This window comes from Oncorhynchus gorbuscha, linkage group LG13 (genome assembly GCF_021184085.1).
Source record: "Oncorhynchus gorbuscha isolate QuinsamMale2020 ecotype Even-year linkage group LG13, OgorEven_v1.0, whole genome shotgun sequence".
Taxonomy (NCBI): domain Eukaryota; kingdom Metazoa; phylum Chordata; class Actinopteri; order Salmoniformes; family Salmonidae; genus Oncorhynchus; species Oncorhynchus gorbuscha.
The window spans coordinates 54,854,127-54,880,479 of record NC_060185.1 but is presented as its reverse complement, the minus strand read 5'-3'; the positions used below and the strand labels follow the sequence as shown (position 1 = coordinate 54,880,479).

General features: G+C 41.3%; 1 protein-coding gene across 5 annotated transcripts in view; it reads right to left on the bottom strand.

Moving 5' to 3' along the window:
* Positions 1-26,353, bottom strand: part of col4a4 (collagen, type IV, alpha 4) — a 174,208-nt gene that overhangs the window by 100,341 nt on the left and 47,514 nt on the right. For all 5 annotated transcript variants that reach the window (XM_046295033.1, XM_046295034.1, XM_046295032.1 and 2 more), the window contains 8 exons: positions 15,945-16,079; positions 15,625-15,669; positions 11,571-11,687; positions 10,163-10,231; positions 9,724-9,759; positions 5,218-5,280; positions 1,140-1,175; positions 827-868 (listed from right to left, as the gene is read on the bottom strand). In XM_046295033.1, the coding sequence (XP_046150989.1) occupies positions 827-868; positions 1,140-1,175; positions 5,218-5,280; positions 9,724-9,759; positions 10,163-10,231; positions 11,571-11,687; positions 15,625-15,669; positions 15,945-16,079 (543 nt within the window). The remainder of the gene's footprint in view (positions 1-826; positions 869-1,139; positions 1,176-5,217; positions 5,281-9,723; positions 9,760-10,162; positions 10,232-11,570; positions 11,688-15,624; positions 15,670-15,944; positions 16,080-26,353) is intronic.

Here is a 26,353-nt window from a genome sequence, read left to right as displayed (position 1 = left end):
TTTATTTGCAGGAACATGATCGATTGGAGAACCATCTAATGAGTGAACATTCTTACAATAGTTTAAAGGGGTTAGGTTAAATGTGGAAGACACATTTCAGTTGAAGGCATTCAGTTGTACAACTGACTAGGTTTCCCCCTTTCCCTAAAAACATGTATTTTGTTTTGCCCGTATTAAGCACAAGTTAATTCAACAAGGGATTCGTGCACAGCTATAAAATCTGACTGTAGTTTTTACGCAGTCACATGAACAGTCGGGGCAATAGCATACATAATAGTATCATCTACATAATCATCTACATATCATCTACATAAAGATATACAATGTTTTACAGTTTGACCAATGTGTTTATCTAAATAGTGACGAGAACAGGTCCCAAAATCAACCCCCGTGATACACCTTATGTACCTCAAGAAATGTAGACTTAACCCCATCAATCACTATGGCCTGAGTTCTGTCACTAAGATAATCATTAAACCATTAACAGGCGTCATAGCTCAGACGACAATTTTTGACAGGTTTACAAACAAAGCAGCACATTTCATTTTAGTGACTAAAGCATTGACAAGATCATTAATAACTAAAGTGGTTGCTGTGATAGTGCTATGCCCAGGCCTAAACCATAATTGGTTAACATTAAAAATACTTTTGCAAAAGTTGTACATTTTCTAAGGATTCAAGAATCTTAGCTAGACAAGAAAGCCTTGAAATGGGGCGATAAGTATTAAGATCACTACTATCCTTGCCCTTATGGATTGGAAGCACAAGAGCTGATTTCCATACTTGACCTGCAGGGGTGTTATGGACACACTTGTGGGTTACTCACTTCATCTCCTTTCTGTCCTGGCAATGATCTTCCTTTCTCTCCCTGGTGAAATGACAGGGAGAGAGGGAGAGGTAGATAGAGAATTAATGAAAGAGAGAGAGTGATTGTGACAGATAAATACAACTAAAGCTAGCCTATGGAGAGGGCCGTGTACTAGTGTTTCATATGATTTAGAATGCTTTCAACATAGGGGAGGTTACTGAATATGCAATTGTGGCATGAAATAATATTAGATTATCCCTTTTCATAGTCTGTGGAGTAAAATGTGTGAAAGTGTAATCGAGCAGGTAGTTAGGTAAAGGTAGGAACATACAGGCAGACCTCTCAGGCCAGGTGAACCAGTTAAACCCTGCGGAAAAACACATAGACATCCGTATTACTAAACATGGTTTTAAACAAATTCAAGGTGATTGTTTGGATGACACTAGAACACACAATACACAAAGAAACAAACTGCAGGCTACGTACGATATGTACCACAAATACAGTATACATTGAACACACACATTCAAGTGAGAAAACACAATGGGTCCCAAATGGCACCCTATTCCTTATATAGTGCACTACAGTGTTTACACAGCCACACTCAGAACCCAAATCTGATTTTCCATCTATATCCAATGTTTTTTTCTGACTGTCCACACTCTGTTTTACATGTGACCCATATCAGATTTGCACATTCAGTTGTAGCACACAGGTGCAATGTTCATTTCCTGTCACTGTTCCTTAACATTTTGGGGTGGTTGTTATTATAACAGAGGGTCATGTGCAAAAAAACTTCAGAGCACATCTTTTTTTATCTGAGTGTCCAGACAGAAGTTGCATATGGAGGATAGGGTTTGTATCAGGATTCAGATTCACCTATGCAGGAGTGAAGATATCAGATTCCATTTGTGTTTTTTGTTGTTTACACATTATGGAAAATATCATATTGGTATAAGATATGAAAATATTTGAAAAATTATCTGAATTAGGCTGCCTGTGTAAACGCAATGTCAGACGATTTTTCCACTCCTATTTTCCATATTTTCATTCTAAGCCTGCAAGAAAGTGTGTGCCCTCAGGCCTGGAGGAAAGCAAAAGTAATTTCGCTACCCAATAATAGTAAAGCCCCCTTTGCTGGCTCAAATAGCCGACGAATCAGCCTGTTACCAACCTTTAGTAAACTTTAGGAAAAAATGTGTTTGACCAGATAAAATGCTATTTTACAGCAAACAAATTGACAACAGATTTCCAGCACACTTATAGGGAAGGGCATTCAACATGCAGAGCACTTACACAAATTACTGATGATACTGCATTTGCCATTATCAATCATAGTCTGCTACTGGAAAAACATGTGATATAGCTTTACACCCCCTGCTATATTGTGGATAAAAAGTTACGTCACAACGTGAAAAAAACTGTCTGCATGTTCTTCACAAAGAGGGAAACTGATGCTACTGAGCCAGATGTCTATTCGTCAGAGGAGAGGCTCCAGGTGGTATCTGATTTTAAGTACCTTGGCATCAAACTTGATTCCAACCTCTCTTTTAAAAAGAAGGGGAAAAAGGTCATTCAAATAACCAAATTCAACCTATCTTATTTCCGATTAATACAAAATTGTTTGACTACAGAGGTAGCTAAACTGTACTTGAAATCTATGATACTCCCCCACTTAACATACTGCTTGACTAGTTGGGCCCAAGCTTGCTGTACAACATTAAAACCCATTCAGACTGTCTACAAACAGGCTCTCAAAGTGCTTGATAGGAAGTCCAATAGCCATCATCACTGTTACATCCTCAGAAAGCATGAGATCCTGAGTTGGAAAAATCTTGTACAATACACCGATGCATGTCTTGTATTCAAGATCCTAAATGGCCTGGCTCCCCCTCCCCTCAGTACTTTTGTTAAACAGAAAACCCAAACATATGGCAGCAGATCCACAAGGTCTGCCATGAGAGGTGACTGTATAGTTCCCTTAAGGAAAAGCATCTTTTGTCAATCTGCATTCTCTGTGAGAGCTTTCCATGTTTGGAATACACTGACACCAGACACACATAACTGTACCACCTATCACACTTTCACAAAAAACATGAAGACATGGCTAAAGGCCAATCAGATTTGTGAACATAATCCCTAGTTGTGTTTTGTCGCTTTCCATGTTGTCTGCAGCTTGTGAGGCGTGGAAACACTTTGTTGCTTTTATGTATTTTGTCTTGCGCTTTTTTTGTTGCTATGTTGCTCTGTCTGCATGTTACATCTTGCTTGTCCTATGTTGCTCTGCGTGTGCTAACTGCTCAATGATTGTCTGTATTGTTATTTTAATTGTTTTTAATAACCTGCCCAGGGACTGTGGTTGAAAATTAGCTGGCTGGCTAAAACTGGCACTATTACTGAAACGTTGATTAATGTGCACTGTCCCTGTAAAAATACAAATAAACTCAACTCAATGGAAGCCTCTCCAACGTAATCCAGGTGGAATCGGGCATTCCCCAGGGCAGCTATCTGGGCCTCTTACTTTTTTCAATCTTCACTGATGAGCAGCCAGGGGCTTTTTAGGTAAAGTCAGTGTGTCTATGTATGTGGATGACTCAACACTATCAGCTACTACAGCGAGTGAAATCACTGCAACAGCAGTCAGTTTCAGAATGGGTGGCAAGAAACAAGTTAGTCCTAAATATTCCAAAATCTAAAAGCATTGTATTTGGGACAAATCATACACTAAACCCTAAACCTCAACTATAAGAAGTGTTGATATGCTGAATGCACTGAGCTGTCTGTTTAAACTACTAGCACAGCTCAGACACCCATGCATACCTCATAAGACATGCCACCAGAGGTCTCTTCACAATCCCCAAGTCTTGAACAGATTATGGGATGCGCACAGTATAACATAGAGCCATGGCTACATTGAAGTCTATTCCACATCAGGTAACTGATGCAAGCAGTAGAATCAGATTTGTTTTTTAAACACTTTAAGAAACAGTGGGGACTGTGAAGAGATACACACAGGCACAGACACACATTCACATGACAAGACACGCACCCTACATACACGTACACATGGATTTTGTATTGTAGATATGTGATAGTAGAGTAATGGCCTGAGGGAACACACTTAAAGTGTTATGAAATGAAATGCCATGTAATATTTAAATTAGTATATAACTGCCTTAAAGTAGCTGGACCCCAGGAAGAGTAGCTGCTACCTTGGCAGCAGCTAATGGAGATCCTTAATAAATACAAATACAAAACTAAATCCTGTAATGAATAATGTGGAAATTCAGCAAGTTGAGGTGACTAAACTGTTTGGTGTAACCCTAGATTGTAAACTGTCATGGTCAAAACATGTTGATGCAACAGTAGCTAAGATGGGGAGAAGTCTGTTCATAATAAAGATCTGATCTGCCTTCTTAACAACACTATCAACAAGGTAGGTCCTAGAGCCCCTAGTTTTGTCACTCCTGCTCTACTGTCTGGTAGTGTGGTCTCATGCCACAAAGAGGGAACAAATTATAATTGGCTCAGAACAGAGCAGCACGGCTGGCTGCCAGTATGTACACAGAGAACGAACATTAATAACATGCATGTCAATCTCTTATGGTTTAAAGTGGAGGAGAGATTGACTTCATCACTACTTGTTTTTGTAAGAAGTATTGACATGTTGAATGTACTGGGCTGTCTGTTTAAACTACTAGCACACAGCTCAGACACCCATGCATACCTCATAAGACATGCCACCAGTGGTCTCTTCACAATCCCCAAGTCTTGAACAGACTATGGGATGCGCACAGTATAACATAGAGCCATGGCTACATGGAACTCTATTCTACATCAGGTAACTGATGCAAGCAGTAGAACCAGATTTAAAAAACTGATAAAAATACACCTTATGGAACAACAGGGACTGTGAAGAGACACAAACACAGATACAGACACACGCATACGCATACACATGCTAACACACACACACACTCTACACACACGTGCACATGCATTTTGTATTGTAGATATGAGGTATTAGAGTAGTATCCTGAGGGCACACACTTAATGTGTTGTCAAACATAATGTAACATTTTAAAATGTACATAAACAGAGTTGGGTAGTTCCTTTCTAAATGTAATCCATTAGAAATATAAATAATACACAGACGCTGAGACAAGATTGTCCGGTGTCCCATTGTGACATAGCTGAAACCACCCTCCCGGAGGACGCACAGCCCAAATTCTCAATCAAAGAGGATCCGGTACGTGTCCTCTATTCATTTGAATATGTTGACAGTTGGAAAAATAGCTTGAGCTGCGCTGAGAATTAGAAATGTATGAAAGGCCAATGGTCCAATATTCTAGAACACTGCTGTGCGTACGTATACACGCTTTGGACTATGATAGATGCTTTATACTCACATCTGATCCATCCAAACCAACTGGTCCAGTAGGTCCCCTAGGGCCGCTAATGCCTTCGAAGCCCTGTAAAACAAAGAACCCTGCGTCAAACCCTAAAAAACAACCTGGATACATCCACAACCCACAAAGCATCTGAATGAACACATGGGTTAGGGTAAGATTCCATGCTTGAAGTGGAATGAAAACGGTGGTGTTACTAATTTTCATTTTAGTAACAGCGTTCATACTTTAGTGCAAATATTCTATAAGAGGTGCAGGTACTCAAGCAGAAGGGCAAGGCAAACTCGTTCTCACAATTTCTGGTATATCATCAAATAAATCAATCACAGCGCGTTTTTGGACTCATTCAGAAGTTTTGACTTGACTTAGAAAAATACTCTTGGAAATACTCTTTAATATTGAAAGTACCATTTATATTCATAAACATAAGTTTAAAATTATGCTTCCTGTTCACAATAACTTTTGATTAAAATCCCAATGTCAAAACACCATTTTGAGGTGTACAAATCAATGTTCAGAATATGCAGAAATAGTTTGTACTATATTGAAAACTTTAACATAAAATGTACTACCGACATATACAGATGTAGGATCTTAATTTGATCACTCTTTTGCTGTTGACTTTTCCTGCAAAGAAGAAAATGCAAACTTGTTGTGTATTTTAATTTGAAAAAGGCTTCTAAAGTTTGTAATTTCAACTTTGAAATTTCAACTAAAAATTTAGCAACCACTACATTAAAGTAAATGTATTATAATCCACATAATAAATCAAATTTGCTGTTGCTGCAGGATTATTTTCCTGCTTTAGAAAACTGGCATGTACATGTGCCACAATAGTAATCATATTACTTCTATTACTTCTATTTTATTAGCTTAATGTTATCTTAACCGTCCCGTGGGGGGACACCGATCCTGCAGAGGCTTTAGATAAAATTTTGGGCAAAAAGGCAAACTCCTCTCCATCATTCATTGAATCAGATGCCTCATTTATCACAACACCCACTGATATTGCCGACGACTTTAATTATTGTTTCCATTGGCAAGATCAGCAAACTTAGGCATGACATGCCAGCAACAAATGCTGACACTGCACATCCAAGTATATCTGACCAAATAATGAAAGACAAGCATTGTAATTTTGAATTCTGTAGAAGTGAGTGTAGAAGAGCCACCGGGGTCTTACAACTTGGATGGAAAATTACTGAGGATAATAGCGGATGATATTGTCACTACAATTTGCCATATCTTCAATTTAAGCCTACTAGAAAGTGTGTGCCCTCAGGCCTGGAGGGAAACAAAAGTCTTTCCCCTACCTAAGAATAGTAAAGACCCCTTTACTGGCTCAAATAGCCGACCAATCAGTCTGTTACCAACCCTTAGTAAACGTAGGAAAAAATTGTGTTTGAACAGCTACAATGGTATTTTACAGTTAACAAATTGACAACAGACTTTCTGCACGCTTAGACAGTCAAGAAGCACAACGCTTACACAAATGACTGATGATTGGCTGAGAGAAATTAATGATACAAATATTGTTGGGCTGTTTTGTTAGACTATTTGACATTATCTATCAAGGTCTGCTTCTTAAAAAACAAATGTGTTATGGCTTTACACCCCCAGTGCATTCGGAAAGTATTCAGAGCCCATGACTATTTCCACATTTTGTTGTTACAGCCTTATTCTAAAATGGATTAAATAGTTTTTTCCCTTATCAATCTAGACAAAATAGCCCACATTGACAAAGCAAAAACTTTTTGTTTTTGCTAATGTATTAAGAATAAAAAACAGAAATAACTTATTTACATTAGTATTCAGACCCTTTGCTATGAGACTCGAAATTGAGCTCAGGTGCATCCTGTTTCCATTGATCATCCTTGAGATGTTTCTTGATTGGAGTCCACCTGAAGTAAATGGACATGATTTGGAAAGGCCTGCCCACAGTGGACAGTGCATGTCAGAGCAAAAACCAAGCCATGAGGCTGAAGGAATTGTCTGTGGAGCTCCGGGATTGTGTCGAGGAACAGATACCAAAGGGTACCAAAAAATGCAGCATTGAAAGTCCAAGACTATTCCTAGAGCTGACTGCCTGGCAAAATTGAGCAATCGGGGGAGAAAGGCCTTGGTAGGGGAGGCGACCAAGAACCCGATGGTCACTCTGACAGAGCTCCAGAGTTCCTCTGTGGAGATGGGAGAACCTTCCTGAAGGACAATCATCTCTACAGCACTCCACCAATCTGAACTTTATGGTAGAGTGGCCAGACAGAAGCTACTCCTCAGTAAAAAGCACATGACAGCCCGCTTGGAGTTTGCCAAAAGGCACCTAAAGGACTCTCAAGCCATGAGAAACAACATTCTCTGGTCTGATGAAACCAAGATTGAACTCTTTGGCCTGAATCCCAAGCGTAATTTCTGGAAGAATCCTGGCACCATCCCTACGGTGATGCATAGTGGTGGCAGCATGTTTTTCAGTGGCAGGGTCTGGGAGCCAAACCAGGATTGAGAGAAAGATGAACGGAGCAAGTACAGAGAGATCCTTGATGAAAAGCTCCAAACATCCTCCAGTTCACCTTCTAACCGAACAACAACCCTAAGCACACAGCCAAGACAACGCAGGGGTTGCTTCGGGACAAGTCTCTCTCTGAATGTCATTGATTGGCCCACTCAGAGCCCGGACTTGAACCTGATCGAATATCTATGGAGAGACCAACTGAGGAACAGACAGATAGAGGGGCAATCAATGAAGTGAAGGAGTCCAGGTGAGTCCAATGAGCGCTAATGCGTGTAATGATGGTGACAGGTGTGCGTAATGATGGACAGCCTGGAGCCCTCGAGTGGGAGCAGGCGTGACAGTACCCCCCCAAGGGCGCCACCCGGCGTCCCACATGGGTGAGCCCGACGGGCCAGCCGAGGCGTGGGAGATGGACGAGCCGGCCGAGGCGTGGGAGCCCGATGAACCGGCTGAGGCATGACATGGGATGGGAGCCTGCCGAGCCAACCGAGACAAGCAAACCCCTCGAGCCAGCTAATGCATGCAAGCCTTACGAGCCAGCTGAGGCACCCCAGGTTCCATCGGTGGCAGCACCCGGACCCGACGTCACCACAAATAACACAAACTCCCTGATGCTTCAAATAGCGGTGTCAGAATTCTGTAATGACAGATGCTGGAGACCAGAAGCAAGTACAGGGAGTGAACATTTAATGAAACAACAGACATATAACAAAACAAGAACAGCGTCTGGACAGGGGGAACAAAACAACATTACGACAATAATGCTGACATGGGGAACCAACTGAGGAACAGACAGATAGAGGGCCAACAAAGTGAAGGAGTCCAGGTGAGTCCAATGAGCGCTGATGCACTAATGATGGTGACAGGTGTTCATAAGGATGGGCAGCCTGGCACTCGAGAAGGGGAGAGGAATCAGGCGTGACATACACAACTATAGGGAGGAGTTGAGAGACCTGGCAGTGTAGTGTCAGGACAACAACCTCACCCTCAATGTGAGCAAGAAGAAGGAGCTGATCGTGGACTATAGGAAAAGGAGGGTCGAGCACGTTCCCATTCACATCAACAGTGCTGTAGTGGAGCGGGTCGAGAGTTTAAAGTTCCTTGGTGTCCACATCATTAACAAGCCATGGTCCAAACACACCAAGACAGCCGTGAAGAGGGCACGACAATGCCTATTCCCCTTTAGGAGATTGAACAGATTTGGCATGGGTCCTCAAAACGTTCTACAGTTGCACCATCGAGAGCGTCCTGACTGATTGCATCACCACTTTGTATAGCAACTGCTCGGCATGCGACTGCAAGGCGCTACAGAGGGCAGTGCCCTCTGCATATGGCCAGTACTTCACTAGGGCCAAGCTTCCTGCCATACAAGACCTCTATACCAGGCAATGTCAGTGGAAGGCCCTAAACATTGTCAAAGACTCCAGTCACCCAAATCATAGACTGTTCTAACTGCTACTGCATGGCAAATGGTACCGGAGCGTCAAGACTAGGTCAAGAGTAGGTCCAAAAGGCTCCTTAAACAGCTTCTACCCCCAAGCCAAAAGACTGCTAAACAGTTAATCACATGGCTATCCGGACTATTTACATTGACCCCGATTTTCACACTGCTACTACTTGCTGTTTATTATCAATGCATAGTCACTTTATCGCAGATAGCTGTTATCTGAGTGATAGTTGGACTCTCAAATCCATGTATTGGTGTGTGGTCAGTATTTTTATAGTATTTTTATATGCCCCGAATTCTCCATGGTCAAAAAGTGAGCTTTTGTAATGGAGTAACACATACTGTCCACATCAAGGAAAGTAGCATAATATAAATTAATTAAATATGGAAAAATAATTAATTATTTTAATTGAGGATGATAGTAAATGAAGCCAACAGCAGCAGAGGCAGGCACATGCTGGTAAGGGGGGCATTTTGAAGTAGTGTATATTGTGACTTGACAGGCTGTAGGGAACCCATCCAACAACCGTCCAACAACCATCTTACTCACAGGCAGTCCAGTAACCCCAGCACGGCCGACATCACCCTGTCAGAGAAGAAGAGAAGAGAAAAGCAAAAGAGAAGAAGTCTTAACAACAGAACATACATGGCAATGTGAGGAGGCATTTGAGTGGGTGAGGATGGGCAAACGGGTGTACAAAGCTAAGAGGGTATAGGAGTGAGAGTCAGGTCCACAGACAATGAATGACTGTAGGATGATTGATTGTGTGGAAGCATGGTATTGTTTTGTATGCAGACATGGGTTGGGCACCTAAAAGGTTTATGACAATCAATCCATCCATCCACCCATCATCAATCAATAAATAATCAAATAAGATGAATATTTTGCGTAAGAGATGCAAGCATGTACAGGTGGGAAAGCATGTACAGGTGGACACACAAATGAAAGAGACTGTATGGAGGGGTGATGGTTGTGAAAGCCCACTTACAGGTATACCAGGGTACTGGATGAACTGAACGGTGGGATCCCCTGGCACTCCTTTGATCCCTGAGAAACCCTGCAGTCATCAATAGAAAATGTCAACAACACAATACAGTATATTTGAACATGAATGTATTTGTTACTGAGTGGAAACTCACAACCCTACGCAAAATACACAAGAAGCACCGCAAATAACACTGATCTAGAGAAGGCATTTCTAGATCTGGGGCAACAGTACTTCTAGGTCTCAGGAAGGCAGCAGCAAGAGCACGACTGTGTGATCCGAGTCATGTGGACCAAGTTCCGCCCAGACCGGGGTGTGAATTCAAAACCCTCTGTACAGTTAACACAACATACTCAAGAAGCGCTTCTAGGTCTCAGGAAGGCAGTAGCAATACCCTTAGCTATCCCCTACATATGCATATGTACATTAAATGGCCCACAGTACACTACTGCCCCAACAAGCAAAGGAGTAGGAACTGCACATTTGGTCATTTTTTGTACATTATATACATGCTTTATCATTTGGGCAAATATCCTGCCTCCATTTTGTTGTATTATGGAGAAATATATTTTTTGTTTGCAGAAATGGATTTATGTTTGCAGAAACTGCAAAAAGTTCAAGTGAAACCAAGGAAAAAGGCAGTAACTGGCATCACTCACGTCAGTTACTGCCTTTTATCTTGGTTTCAATTAGCTACAATTCATTTGGCTGTACAATAAAAACAAACTTTGAAGTCACTTTTCACAGTTTCACTCTATGAGCAGTTATTACTCTTTTGCTTGGTAGGGTAGACTACATCTCTGTCAGTAATTACTTGTACAGGTGTAGGATCTTAATTTGATCACCCTGTTGTTGCAGGACATGCAAACTTGAAGTGTATTCAAGGTTTTAAAAATAAAATGTCAGACCAAAAATGTATCAACCCTACAAAAATGTATATTGTCACACCCTGATCTGTTTCACCTGTCTTTGTGCTTGTCTCCACCCCCCTCAAGGTGTCGCCCATCTTCCCCATTATGCACAGTGTATTCTCTTTGTCTGTTGCCAGTTGGTTTTGTTCGTCAAGCCTAACAGCATTTCCCCTCTGGCTCCTGTCTGTTTCTAGTTCCTGTTTTCTAGTTTTCACAGTTTTGACCATTCTGCCTGTCCTGACCCTGAGCCTGCCTGTCGTTCTCTACCTTGTCACATCACACTGGATTATTGATCCCTGCATGCCCTGACCCTTAGGCTGCCTGATGTTCTGTACCTTTTGGACTCTGATCTGGATGACTGACCTCTGCCTGCCCTTGAGCTGTTGTTTTTCCTGCCCCCTGTTCCTTCATGTTCTGGGATCTCAAGGAATGCAGAGATATAGCCCCTCTCTGTGTCCCCTACACCAGCCACATACCGTACAGTTCTGTACTGTACTCACCGCTACCCCATCAGGCCCATCCAGACCATGGATTCCAGGGAAACCAGAGTCCCCTCTGGTCCCGTTACAGCCATCAAGCCCTGGTAGACCAGGAACACCCCCTGGCCCTGGGTGACCCTGGAACACACACACACACACACACACACACACACACACACACACACACACACACACACACACACACACACACACACACACACACACACACACACACACACACACACACACACACACACACACACACACACACACACACACACACACACACACACACACGCATACTCACACATTAGGCTATTTATGCACTATTGGTCATTCCCACTATCCAGTCCCTTTTCTTTCCCCAGGAATTATAACTTCTTATACCTTGGCATTGTTGAATAATAGTTTCTAATGGGCTTGAAGGGCATTCTAGAGCGTGCATTATTTCCCTATAACACACTGTTATATTTGCATGGTAGAATTCAATGGCTATAGTTCTATGCTTGAACTGCTTTTGAAAGCAAAAGTCGGATTGAAAACGTCATTGGCACTGTTGAATTTGATTTTTATAATAGCAAGTTAGGACTGATGGTTTGGTTAGCTAAACTAGCAAGTATGTTTGCTTGGTTACCAAGGCAACGACTGTAGCTATATGGTAAACTTGCTAGCTACTTCAGTGGATGTTAAACACATTTCTACCTGCAAATGAACACATTTCTAGCTGTACATTTGTTAAATTATAGCCATGATATAAAATATATAATCAACTCGGGGCTCTATGCGTTCTCTGGAAAATAATGCAACTCTGTGGCACGATAGTTTCACTTTGCTAGCGTGTCGTGGAACACACATTCTACATCGTTCATTATTTTCTAGAGAACGCATAGCCCCTCGTTGACTATCCCTTACTTATTTACTGTAAAATGTGGATTCCAAAAGGCTTTAAATATAAGATAAGGTGTCATTTACCATAAAAACACAAAGATATGGATCAATATGCATTTGGTTTTCAGTGCATGTTGGCATTTTTGCCATGTCCCCTGGTGCTATTCGTCAACTACTATAATAAATATAAACTATAAGACAATAAAATATTTCCACATTATTTTAAATATATCTCATCAATATTTTATTTCTCATGATTAATTGTATTTATTATTATTGTATTTATGATGTTCTGTGTGTCCCTGATATCACTTTCCACCCTGTTAGTTTGTAGTAAATCTCCTTTAAGAAAACAACCCCTTGACATCATGTTCAGGTAGTGTCATCACTTTGTTGGTGGGAAAACGGTCATGATGGGATACTAAAGTCAAAGTGAAGTCAAAACTTGCATATTTGAGTCCCATCTGGGATCATTTTAGCATTTCATGACGTTAGTCTGTTTGTCTCACTCATACATTTCCACCCTGTTAGGATAAATTACAGAGAACAATTTAGGAAATGTCAAAATGTTAAGATACTTGTCACACCCTGATCTGTTTCACCTGTCACAGGGTGAACATTTGGAGGTTTCACACTGTTAGAATTATGCAACTAACATAATAACATTTTTCTGAAAGTCAAACTTGTCCTTTTTATGATATACTTAAGAAATTAAACATAAACAGTACCAGTCAAAAGTTTGGACACATACTCATTCAAGGGTTTTTCTTATTTTTTTTTTACTATTGTATACATTGTAGAATAATAGTGAAGACATCAACACTATGAAATAACATATATGGAATCATGTAGTAACCAAAAAAGTGTTAAACAAATCAAAATATATTTTATTTTTGAGATTCTTCAAAGTAGCCACCCTTTGCCTTGATGACAGCTTTGCACACTCTTGGCATTCTCTCAACCAGCTTCATGAGATAGTCACCTGGAATGCACTTCAAATAACAGGTGTGCCTTGTTAAAAGTTAATTTGTGGAATTTCTTTCCTTCTTAATGCATTTGAGCCAATCAGTTGGGGGCGGTGTTATACAGAATATAGTCCTATTTGGTAAAAGACAAAGAACAGCTCAAATAAGGCTCAAATAAGGAAAGAGTAATGACAGTCTATTACTTTAAGACATGAAGGTCAGTCAATTCGAAAATTTCAAGAACTTTTCAACGTTGCAGTCGCAAAAACCATCAACGCTATGATGAAACTGTCTCTCATGAGGACCGCCACAGGAAAGGAAAACCCAGAGTTACCTCCGCTGCAGAGGATAAGTTCCTTAGAGTTTCCAGTCTCAGAGTTCAAGCAACAGACAAATCTCAACATTGTTCAGAGGTCGTTTTGCTGAAAAAAGGACACCAATAAGAAGATACTTCCTTGGGACAAGAAACACGAGCAATGGACATTAGACCAATCTGTCATTTCGAGGGTTGGGTTCCAACAGTCGTGTCTTTGTGAGACGCAGAGTAGGTGAACGGATGATCTCTGCATGTGTGGTTCCCACCGTGAAGCATAGGTGAGGAGGTGTGATGGTGTGGGGGTGCTTTGCTGGTGACACTGTCTGTGATTTATTTAGAATTCAAGGCACTCTTAAAACCTCTTAAGTCGACCCTCTACTTTTTTGAACATTCTGTTAAAAATCGCGCAACATTTCAGCACCCTGCTACTCATGCCAGGAATATAGTATATGCATATGATTAGTATGTGTGGATAGAAAACACTCAGACGTTTATAAAACTGGTTAAATCATGGCTGTGACTATAACAGAACGTGCGTTTCATCGAAAAGTGCAGGAAAATCTGATCACTGAAAATTGGAAAATATATCAATGCGCCACTTGCATGTATTGTCTATGGGAAAGCAAATTACCTGGAACCGAGATTGCAATTCCTACAGCTTCCACACGATGTCAACAGTCTTGTCATTTGCCTAGGCTTTGTTTCTTGGTCAAACGAAGAAGAGACAGCCCATTTCTTCAGGTCTCCGACCGGATATTTTGGGTGTGATTTACCCGGACATGATTTCCAGACGTACAGCAATAGAATATACATCGCCTCGTGATCAATTTGATCGCTTATTAACGTTTACTAATACCTAAAGTTGCATTAAAAAAGTATTTCGAAGTGTTTTGTGAAAGTTTATCGTCAACTTTTTTAATTAAAAAAAATGACGTTACATTATAAGACGCTATTTTTTTCGTTGATCACACAGTCTTCATAGATCGATATCTAGGCTATATATGGACTGATTTAATCGAAAAAAAGACCCAATAGTGATTATGGGACATCTAGGAGTGCCAACAAAGAAGATGGTCAAAGGTAATGAATGTTTTATATTTTATTTGTGTGTTTTGTGTAGTGCTGACTATGCTAATTATTTTGTTTACGTCCCCTGCGGGTCTTTTGGGGTGTTACATTGCTATCAGATAATAGCTTGTCATGCTTTCGCCGAAAAGCATTTTAAAACTCTGACTTGTTGCCTGGATTCACAACGAGTGTAGCTTTAATTCAATACCATGCATGTGTATTTTAATGAACGTTTGAGTTTTAACGAGTGCTATTAGCATTTAGCATAGTGCATTTGCATTTCCAGATGCCTAGATGGGACGTCTGCGTGTCAGGTAGGAGCAAGAGGTTAACCAGCATGGCTACCACAGCATTCTGCAGCGATACGCCATCCCATCTGGTTTGCGCTTTGTGGGAGTATCATTGAGAGAATGCCAAAAGTGTGCAAAGCTGTCATCAAGGCAAAGGGTGGCTACTTTGAAGAATCTCAAAAATAAAATATATTTTGATTTGTTTAACACTTTTTTGGTTACTACATGATTCCATATGTGTTATTTACTTGTTTTGATGTCCTCAATATTATTCTACCATGAAGAAAATAGTAAAAAATAAAGAAAAATCCTTGAATCAGTAGGTGTGTTCAAACTTTTGACTGGTACTGTATACTTTTCCCCAAAAGACGTATGAGGTCCAAAAGGCATAGTAATGACATATGAACTGTACTGTGCAGTATTGAGCAGAAAGTAGTTTGCAGTTCTTTAGCTAACCATGGTATTACAATATGTCATGGCAAGGAATTGGTCAACAGGTATACACATACACATGTGCATACATGCTTGCATTCCTCACACACACTCACCGGGACACCATCTAGTCCAGGATATCCTGGTACGCCAGCAATACCCTGAAAAAGCAGAAACAGATCAGGAGTCAGAACACACATAGACACACAAGATCTAATATTTATTTCTCTTTAACCATGTCATGATCTCTCTTTTTCTCCTTGTCCCTCTCCATGTCATTATGACACTTAAAACCAGTTGAGAGTTTGTGATTGACAGGGATTCTTTTGGGTACATGATTACAGTCCACGTAAGTACAGTACAGCACAAGTGGGACCTGATCAGGTGAAGTGGTCAGGTTAAACTCAGAATCCTAAATATGAGGTATTTAATTTACCACGTCTCCCTTCGGTCCAGATACGCCAGGGAAGCCCTCCTCTCCTCGATATCCCTTCTCTCCAAGAGGCCCCTGGGGGCCCGGGAACCCAGGTGGCCCCTGAGGCCCCTGTCGTCCTAAAATTCCTGGAACACCCTGGACATCACAGTGACACATTACAAACACTGGGGATCACATGTACAAGGCTACAACATACTGAAAATAACAAATAAATATAAATATCATGAATTAAGCGGGCATATCAGAGGTATGCCTGTTCTTCAACATATACACTACATGCCCAAAAGTATGTGGACACTTGCTTGTCGAAAATCTCATTCCAAAATCATGGGCATTAATATAGATTTGGTCCCCCCCTTTGCTGCTATAACAGCCTCCACTCTTCTGGGAAGGCATTACAGTAGATGTTGGAACATTGCTGTGGGGACTTGCTTCCATTCAGCCACAATAGCATCAGTGAGGTCGGGCACTGATGTTGGGGATTTAGGACTGGCTCACAGTCGGAGTTCAATTCATCCCAAAGGTGTTCGAAGGAGTTGAGGTCATGGCTCTATGCAGGCCAATCCAGTTCTTCCACACCGATCTTGACAAAACATTTCTGTATGAACCTCGCTTTGTGCACAGGGGCATTGTCATGCTGAAACAGGAAAGGGCCTTCCCCAAACGGTTGCCACAAAGTTGGAAGCACAGAATTGTCTAGAATGTCATTGAATGCTAAGATTTCCCTTCAATGGAACTAAGAGGCCTATCCCAAACCATGAAAAACAGCCCTAGATCATTATTCCTCCTCCACCAAACTTTGAAGTTGGCACTATGCATTGGGGCAGGTAGCATTCTCCTGGCACCCACCAAACCCAAATTCGTCCATTGGACTGCCAGGCAGGGAAGCATGATTCCTCACTCCAGAAATTTGACAAACTGACTTGTTGGAAAGGTGCCACATTGAAAGTCTCTGAGCTGTTCAGTAATGCCATTCTACTGCCAATGTTTGTCTATGGAGATCGCATTGCTGTGTGCTCGATTTTATACACCTGTCAGTAACGGGTGTGACTGAAATAGCCAAATCTACTAATTTGAAGGGGTGTCCACATTATTTTGTATATATAGTGTATATATATCTGAACTGAATATTCCACAACATTGTGCCCTGTGTCACGTTTAGTAGGCACCAAACAGAAGAAAACTGACTGAAACAGGGAGCGATTGCCTGGACTTGTCCAATAAGAATCACTCATTTTAGTTTTCAGCTGCAAAACATATAACAAACTTTTTCTGCTGTCTGCCCTAACGAACATTATCCAACTGAACGTGGTCAAAATGAACATTTGTAGATGAGAACTTGGTACTTTTGGTTTAGTAGATAGAATGTCTTTATTAGCCCCTAATGAGTAAATGATATACACTGAATATAAATATAAACGCAAAATGTAAAGGGTCGGTCCCATGTTTCATGAGCTGAAATAAAAGTTCCAGTAATCTTCTATACGCAGAAAAAGCTTATTTCTCTCAAATTTTGCCAAGATATTCCATCCACCTGACAGTTGTGGCATATCAAGAAGCTGATTAAACAGCATGATCATTACACAGGTGCACTTTGTGCTTGAGACAATAAAAGGTGCCGTTTTGTCACACAACACAATGCCACAGATGTCTCAAGTTTTGAGGGAACGTGCAATTGGCATGCAGACTGCAGAAATGTCCACCAGAGCTGTTGTTAGTCTAACTACCATAAACTGCCTCCAACATTGTTTTAGAGAATTTGGCAGTACGTCCAACTGGCCTCACAACAGAAGACCACGTGTATGGCATCATGTGGGCGAGCTGTTTACTGATGTCCAGGTTGTGAAGAGCCCCCAATGATGGCAGTTAGGTTATGGTATGGGCAGGCATAAGCAACGGACAACAAACACAACTGCATTTTATCGATAGCAATTTGAATGCACAGAGATACCGTGACGAGATCCTGAGGCCCATTGACATGCTAGTTATCATAATTCAAAGGCCGCAAGTCACAAATGTTCTGTACACAATTCCCGGAAGCTGAACATTTCCAAGTTCCTCCATGGTTTTACATACTCACCAGACATGTCACCCATTGAGCATGTTTGGAATGCTCTGAATCGACGTGTACGGCAGCGTGTTCCAGTTGCTGCCAATATCCATCAACTTCACACATCCATTGAAGAGGAGTGGGACATCATTCCACATAGCCGCAATCAATAGACTAATCAACTCCAAGTAAAGGAGATGTGTTGCGCTGCATGAGGCAAATGGTGGTCACACCAGATACTGACTGGTTTTCTGATCCACGCCCCTACCTTTTTTTTAATGGTATCTGTGACCAACAGATGCATATCTGTATTCCAAGTCATATGAAATCCATAGATTAGGGCCTAATGAATTTATTTAAATTGACTGATTTCCTTATATGAACTGTAACTCAGTAAAATCTTTGAAATTGTTGCATGTTGCGTTTATATTTCTGTTCAGTACATAGAAGAGTACTAACAGGTAGTCTAGGAATATTTGCTTTCTTCTCTTTGCTAATCTCTTGTGGACAGACAACGTAAACATAAGCATCTGACCAAATTACACAAGATTTTAGTTCTGGGAAAACCGAGATTATCTCTTTGCAGATAACCAAACCTGGTAAAAACCGACTGCCACAACATACAGTATGGGTTATTTCTGTGTCCATTTCATTGACTGATTGGTGGTGGCAGTAATCTCTTTAAGTGATAATGTCCGAGAAGCCGGTGTTTGGAGGATACATTTACACGGGTGTTGTTAGGCCCGAGACGAAGTCGGGTTACCAACAAATTAAAATAATGACTGACATATTTTCATTTAAAAACGTTTTTATTTTGATGAATTTATTCATACTATTTCATCCTTTAACAAGATATAGTCCCTACACAAATCTAGGGTTGCTAAACAAGCCGGCTGGTTGTTTGTTCTATCGATTCGGCTCCTAAAAGACGCAACCCAGTTGTTCAATATTTTTGTTCTGTATCTATGGACCTGACCCAGTCATTCATTCTAAATGTCCCATTGCTATACTGGCAACTTTCTTATCCCTGGCTTGCTAGATAGATGATGTACAGAAGATGAATGTGCAACTAGAGATACTGGGCTTGATAGATAGGGCAAAGTACAGAGATCCTTGATGTAAAACCTGCTCCAGAGAGCTCAGGACCGAAGGTTCACCTTCCAACAGGACAACGACCCTAAGCACACAGCCAAGATAATGCAGGAGTGGCTTTGGGACAAGTCTCTGAATGTCCTTGATCGGCCCAGCCAGAGACCGGACTTGAACCCAATCAAACATCTCTAGAGAGCCCTGAAAAGAACTGTGCAGCAACGCTCCCCATCCAACCTGACAGAGCTTGAGAGGATCTGCAGAGTAGAATGTGAGAAACTCCAAAAATACAGGTGTGCCAAGCATGCAGCATCATAAAGAGTCTGAATACTGATGTAAATGTGATATTTCATTTTTAAAATTAAAAATAAATAAATTAGCAAACATTTCTATAAACATGTTTTTTCTTTGTCACTATGGGGTATTGTGTGTAGATTGATGAGGAAAAAGACAATTGAATCTATTTTAGAATAAGGCTGTACCGGAACGAATTGTGAAAAGAGGTCTGAATACTTTCCGAAGGCACTGTATGTATATCCATAAAAATGATGGAAAAATGATAAAAACCGATTCATGATTTCGACTAGCTGAGAAACGCTGCCCACCTGTCTCTCTCGTCCCGACTCGAATTTGAATATTGGAAGAATGTTGCAAATGTTGGAGAGACAGACAGCAAGGTTGATAAAAATCTCCGCTGTTGAAAACTAAATGTTAGTCTAAAAGAAATGTGAGATCATTTCTAGATGCTTTTTATAGTGGAGATCAAGTTGATAAAGTGCCTGACTGGGCTGATGAGACAATGGATTGCGCAGTCAGATGGAACAGAGTACATAGGCATTTTAACGTCATAGATTTAGCCGGTAGAAACTTGTGGAATAGACACTGGCTGGAATGCGGTTTTAACCAATCAGCATTCAGGATTAGACCCAAACGTTGTATAAATAAATAAAGATTAAATTATGCATTCAAAGACATTCAATAAGTCAATGTAGTGATTTTTACATAGTCAAAAGACTTTTGGAATTAGGGTGTGCCCCATTCAAGTTACAGGGGGCAGTATGTGGCATTGCGCACACGCGCGCACACACACACACCCCACACACACTTTGATTCAAATATTGATTCATATTTTCTGTCTGAGTCTAGCTACTAGTCTCCCTGGTCTACTGGTCTACAGAGAAATATAATTACTAGAACAGACATTCCCATTGAAGTACATTTTCTGTGATGGGTGAACTGGTGGCCATAGCGGGTGTAGCTACCCATAAGTGTAAAGCAGGACGTTGTTCTATTTTTATGGGTCTAGGTCTATACCAGGGAGGCACAGCTCTGACTTAGTTTATACTGTAGCAGGCTGTTCCCACACACACAATCTAGCCACAGTGTCAACCAATACCCCAGTGGATAGAGTCACACAGTGTGAGTGTAAAAGTGTGTGTTTTGCTTGAATAGAACTGTAACGTTTATGCTAGTGAGTTAATGTGTCTGTATTCTAAAGTGTATGCCGGGGAACATGTACTCTATGCGTATGTGTGGGTGTCTACTTATGTGTGCGTCTTTGTCTTAGTGTAAGTGTGTGCAGCACTAGGGAATAGAGCCGGTGTTGACTGGCGTGTTCAGAGTGGATGTGACAGAAGCTCAGTGCTGAACACTCTACGTGCCCCTGTCTTTCTCCCAGCTCGCAAGCCTGTGAAAATCACTAAGACCCCTGATTCCCATTGAGTTTGTGTCACAGCAGCCATTGTGTGAGTCCGGCCATGGACGGCCTAGTACAGCAAATTAGAGTCGCGCCCAGCTGTCTAAATACAACTCAGCTAGTCGCTCCTACAGCCTCTCACCAGGCCTCCGCAAGCAAGGCCTGGACCAGGCCAGTACACTCAACACAAGTACAAGTAACGGTTCCAACTCCAACATTTAACCAACTCAGATACAACAAGTTTGTAGCTCCTACAGCCTGTTACCAGGCCTTGACCAGTACACCCATCAGCAGAACATGTAGTGGTTCCAACTCCAACGTTTAACCAACTTGTACATAATTTCAAAGAAGCGTTTACCTGCATTTACCACACAAATCATACATAAAATACAGGTGTGTTAGCTAGAGTGTGTTTTGTCGCAATTGTAAGATTCTTTTGAGGTGTCGAGAGGTCAGAAATCTAGTTATTGTGGAAATCAAGGAGAGAGTCAGTATGTGTGTGTGTGTGAGGACTGATCACCCTTTCTGGACTTTTTTTAAATATCAACATTTCTGGTTGGAGTGTCAGCACACCACTACTCACACTTTTCATGATGCCAACAGGGTCATGTTCATTTGGCACCAAATGGGAAAAAAACACACTGAAAGAGGGGGGGGGGGGCTACCTGGACAGGTATCTGACTAGTGGCTATTCAGGGTCTGAATACTTGTGTAAATGTGATATTTCAGTTTATTTATTATTATATATTTGCAAACATTTCTTAAAAACATGTTTTTGCTATGTCATTATGGGGTATTGTGTATAGATTGATGAGGATTTTTTTTTGTACAATCCATTTTAGAATAAGGCTGTAAGATAACAAAAAATGTGGAAAAAGTGAATGGTTCTGAATACTTTCCAAATGCACTGTATATTCTGTATTCATTAGTAGCTGTGTGCTAGCGCCAGGGGCTATGCTGTAATGTAAGTCTGTAATCATTACTAATTTATGACTGAGCTCTTCATCCTTCCACATTCTAGGGATGTCTCCAGTCCCCTCTCACCAGTCGCTCCCCCTGCCACTATAGACTGATTAAAGAGGAGGCCTTCTGAATGGGCACTTCATCAATGAACAGGTGTGTGTGTGTGTACATGTGTGCACATGCATGCATGTGTGCGTGTGTGAGTACATGTGTATGCATTTGTGTGTATTCTCTTTACATGTCTGTGCATGCATGCATGTGTGTGTGTGTGTCTTGTCTGTCTTGGCTCACAAAGCATATTTGAGCACCTGTGCACACTCACTTTACTGCACGGCTAACTGTTATTGTGCTCTTCTGCTTTACAAGGAAGCAGTAAATGTGTCACTTTTCTGTTAAAGGATATCATTGGGAATTTGGCTGCCTTTGTGGCATCTGTGCCCTTACACTGACACATTCCAGAATACACAAAACAGCCTGGCCATCTAGCTAAACCTCTCTGACTCTCACTGACAAGCATGACTTACATTTTGTGAGCAGATGTGAAGATGGAATATTGCTGTAATGTGTTGTGGCGGGATAAACAGTATTTACAACATAGGCCTGCGATGGCAACACACCTGAATGGGAGAGAGCGTAATAAGGCTCATCAAGCTGGCACACAATTAGGTCAGTGTGCCGACATCTCAGCAGGGTGGGTATAGGGCGGGGTGTGTATGGGTTTGTATGTGTGTGCATCTGTACTGAGTAGATGCATGTGCACGAACACACACATGTTTCTCTAATTTAATTTCACCTTTATTTAAACAGGTAGGCCAGATGAGAAAAAGTTCTCATTTACTGTAACCTGGTCAAGATAGAGCAAAGCAGTGCGACACAAATAACACAGAGTTACACAAGGGATAAACAAACATACAGTCAATAACACAATAGAAAAGTCTATATACAATTTGTAAGTCGCTCTGGATAAGAGCGTCTGCTAAATGACTTAAATGAAATGTAAAATGTGTGTGCAAATGTAGTAAGATTAAGGAGGTAAGGCAATAAATAGGCCATTGTGGTGAAATAATTACAATTTAGCAATTAAACACTGGAGTAATAGATGTACAGAAGATGAATGTGCAACTAGAGATACTGGGGTGCAAAGGAGCAAAAAAAATAATAACAGTATGGGTATGAGGTAGTTGAGTGGGCTACGATCGCAAAGCTGCACAGATAGCTGATGCTTCGATTTTTGCAATTCGTTCCAGTCATTGGCAGCAGAGAACTGGAAAGAAAGGCGGCCAAAGGAAATGTTGGCTTTGGGGATGACCAGTGAAATATACCTGCAGGAGCGCATGCTACGGGTGGGTGTTGCTATGGGGACCAGTGAGCTGAGATAAGGCGAGGCTTTACCTAGCAAAGACTTATAGATGACCTGGAGCCAGTGGGTTTGGCAATGAAAATGAAGTGAGGGCCAGCCAAAGAGAGCACACAGGTCCCAGAGGTGGGTAGTATATGGGGCTTTGGTGACAAAACGGATGGCATTGTGATAGACTACATCCAATTTGCTGAGTAGAGTGTTGGAGGCTATTTTGTAAATGATATCGTCGAAGTCAAGGATCGTTAGGATAGTCAGTTTTACAAGGGTGTGAGTGCACCCAGCATGTGAAGGAGGCTTTGTTGCGAAATAGGAAGCCAATTCTAGATTTAATTTTGGATTGGAGATGCATAATGTGAGTCTGGAAGGAGAGTTTGCAGTCTAACCAGACACCTAGGAATTTGTAGTTGTCCACATATTCTAAATCAGAACCGTCCAGAGGAGTTATGCTAGTCGGGTGGGCGGGCGCGGGTAACAATTGGTTGAAGAGCATGCATTTAGTTTTACTTGCATTTAAGAGCAGTTGGAGGCCATGGAAGGAGTGTTGTATGGCATTGAAACTCGTCTGGGGGTTTGTTAACACAGTGTCTAAAGATGGGCCAGAAGAATACAGAATGGTGTTGTCTGCGTAGAGATGGATCAGAGAATCACCAGCAGCAAGAGCGACATCCATTGATGTATACTGAGAAAAAAGTAGAGAATTGAACCCTGTGGCACCCTCACAGAGACTGCCAGAGGTCCGGACAACGTGCCCTCCGATTTGAAACACTGAACTCTATCTGAGAAGTAGTTGGTGAACCAAGCGAGGCAGTCATTTGGGAAACCAAGACTGTTGAGTCTGCCGATGAGAATGTGGTGACTGACAGTCGAAAGCCTTGGCCATGTAGATGAATACGGCTACACAGTATTGTCTTTTATCAATGGCAGTTATGATATCGTTTAGGACCCCGAGTGTGGATGACGTGCACCCATGACCAGCTCGGAAACAAGATTGCGTAGCGAAGAAGGCACGGTGGGATTCGAAATGTTTGGCGATCTGTTTGTTGTTTTTTTTGTAACAGTATTTTTATTGAAATTTCACAATTTTCACCCATATTAAGAGATACAGAGACAAAGCACACAGAACAAAAAGAAAAACAGCCCCCACTTACCCATATCTACGTGCATATATATACACATACATACATACATACACATATATACATATACCCATGCATATACACACACACCTATGCATACATACACGCACGCACGCACCCACCTATACACACCCATACATACGTACACCATTTCTCTTCCCGCTCTGTGCCTCTCTCACCCCATCACCATCATTGCGTCTCTCAATACATACATTTTAAACAAACTTACAAACAGAAATTAAACAAAAAAGCTCAGTTTAAACCAAGAGGTTAGGTTCCACACATGGAACGTACAGTGTAGTTCTGAAATACATAGATCCCCGCCATTCTAAGAGAATCCTTGCAGCATAATAGTTGATACCTCAGGTTCTAGATAATTTAGATAAGGTTCCCATACTTTGTAGAACTGGTCTGTTTTAGAATGCAATGTACATGTCAGATATTCCAGAGGCACCCATTCAAATAGTATCTTATGCCAGTCTTTAATAGAAGGAACCTTATCACTAATCCACTGTAAAAGGATGTTTTTCCTCGCTGCGAAGGTAAGGATGTTGTAAAGCCTCCTTTTACAGACAGAAGTAACATGCCTACTAGGGAGACCTAACAGTAAAGAAACTGGGTCCAATTCTAGATCAACCCCTAGGATCTTTTCAATTTCTTGCAGGACACCAGACCAGTATCTTTGTATTTTGGTACATGACCATAAACAATGTGTTAGGGTGCCTGTATCAGTTTTGCATTTAAGACACTGAGGGGAAGAGGAAGTGGGGCTAAAAGCATGTCTGCGATTTGGGGATATATGCAATCTGTGTATTATTCTTAATTGGATTGCTCTAGTACGGTTACATATAGATATTGTTTTTGCATATCTCCAAATGTCCTCCCACATCTCTTCGTCAATAGTAACAGACAATTCTTTCTCCCACACTTGTTTCACCCTCTGTGTGTTGACAGCAGAAAAGGACCTTAAAGTATCATAAAACAGACTTACAGACATCTTCCTTTGTGGGAAAAAAGCATTCTTTCAATGACAGACACATCAGGGTTACCAATTAAGGTGGTGCTCTCCAGAATATAATGTCTTACTTGTAGGAAGCGGAAAAAGTCCTGCTTTGGGAGTCGATATTTCTCGACCATCTGCTCAAATGACAACAAAATCTTATCAGCAAATAAGTCGTTTAGCCTGCGTATGCCCTTATTAAGCCATAAGTTAAAGCCAGCATCCAGCAATCCTGGGCTGAAATCTGGGTTGTTAAGAATTGGGGTAAGAGCAGAGGTTAGTTTGGACCTTCCCAGGAAGCGTTGAACTGACCTCCATACTTTGAGTGTGTTAAGTGTAACTGGATTATTGCAGTGTTCTTCTACAGACTTGAAACTTCTGAAAAATAAAAGATCCTGTAAGGGGTATTTTGAAAGAGAAGTCTCAATGTCTAACCAAATAGAGGAGTCATCATTTGTGATCCAGTCAGAAATATAACAAAGGTGGGCACACCATTGATAGAACTTGATATTGGGCAGGTCCAAGCCGCCCATAGAACTTGGCAGCTGCAATATTGCCATCTTAAGTCTTGGCTTGCGCTTACTCCATATAAAGGAACTTAGCCATCCATTTACATCCTTTATTACCTTATTGGAGAGTAATACTGGGATCATTTGGATTGGGTAAAGTAGTCTAGGTAAAACATTCATTTTCAAGAGGGATATTCTACCCAACCAAGAAATGGGGAGGGAGTTCCAGCGCTCCAGATCCTGTCTTATTGTATCAAACAAAGGAACAAAATTGGCTTTGTACATTAGCTGGAATTTAGGAGTTACAAATATACCCAGATACCTGAAACCTGAGGGAGACCATTTAAAAGGGAAGGGGGGAGAAGTATTAGGTACAGAATGCAGGCTACCAAGTGGCATAGCCTCTGACTTAGTAAGGTTAATCTTGTAGCCTGAGAATCCGCTGAATAATTCAATAATATTAATAAGAGGTGTAATTGAAGTCTCGGGACTAGAGATGAATATCAGGACATCATCAGCATACAAGCTTATTTTATGGTGAACATCACCAATGAGCAGCCCCTGTATAGCAGGCGTTACCCTGATGGCCTCGGCTAGTGGTTCCAT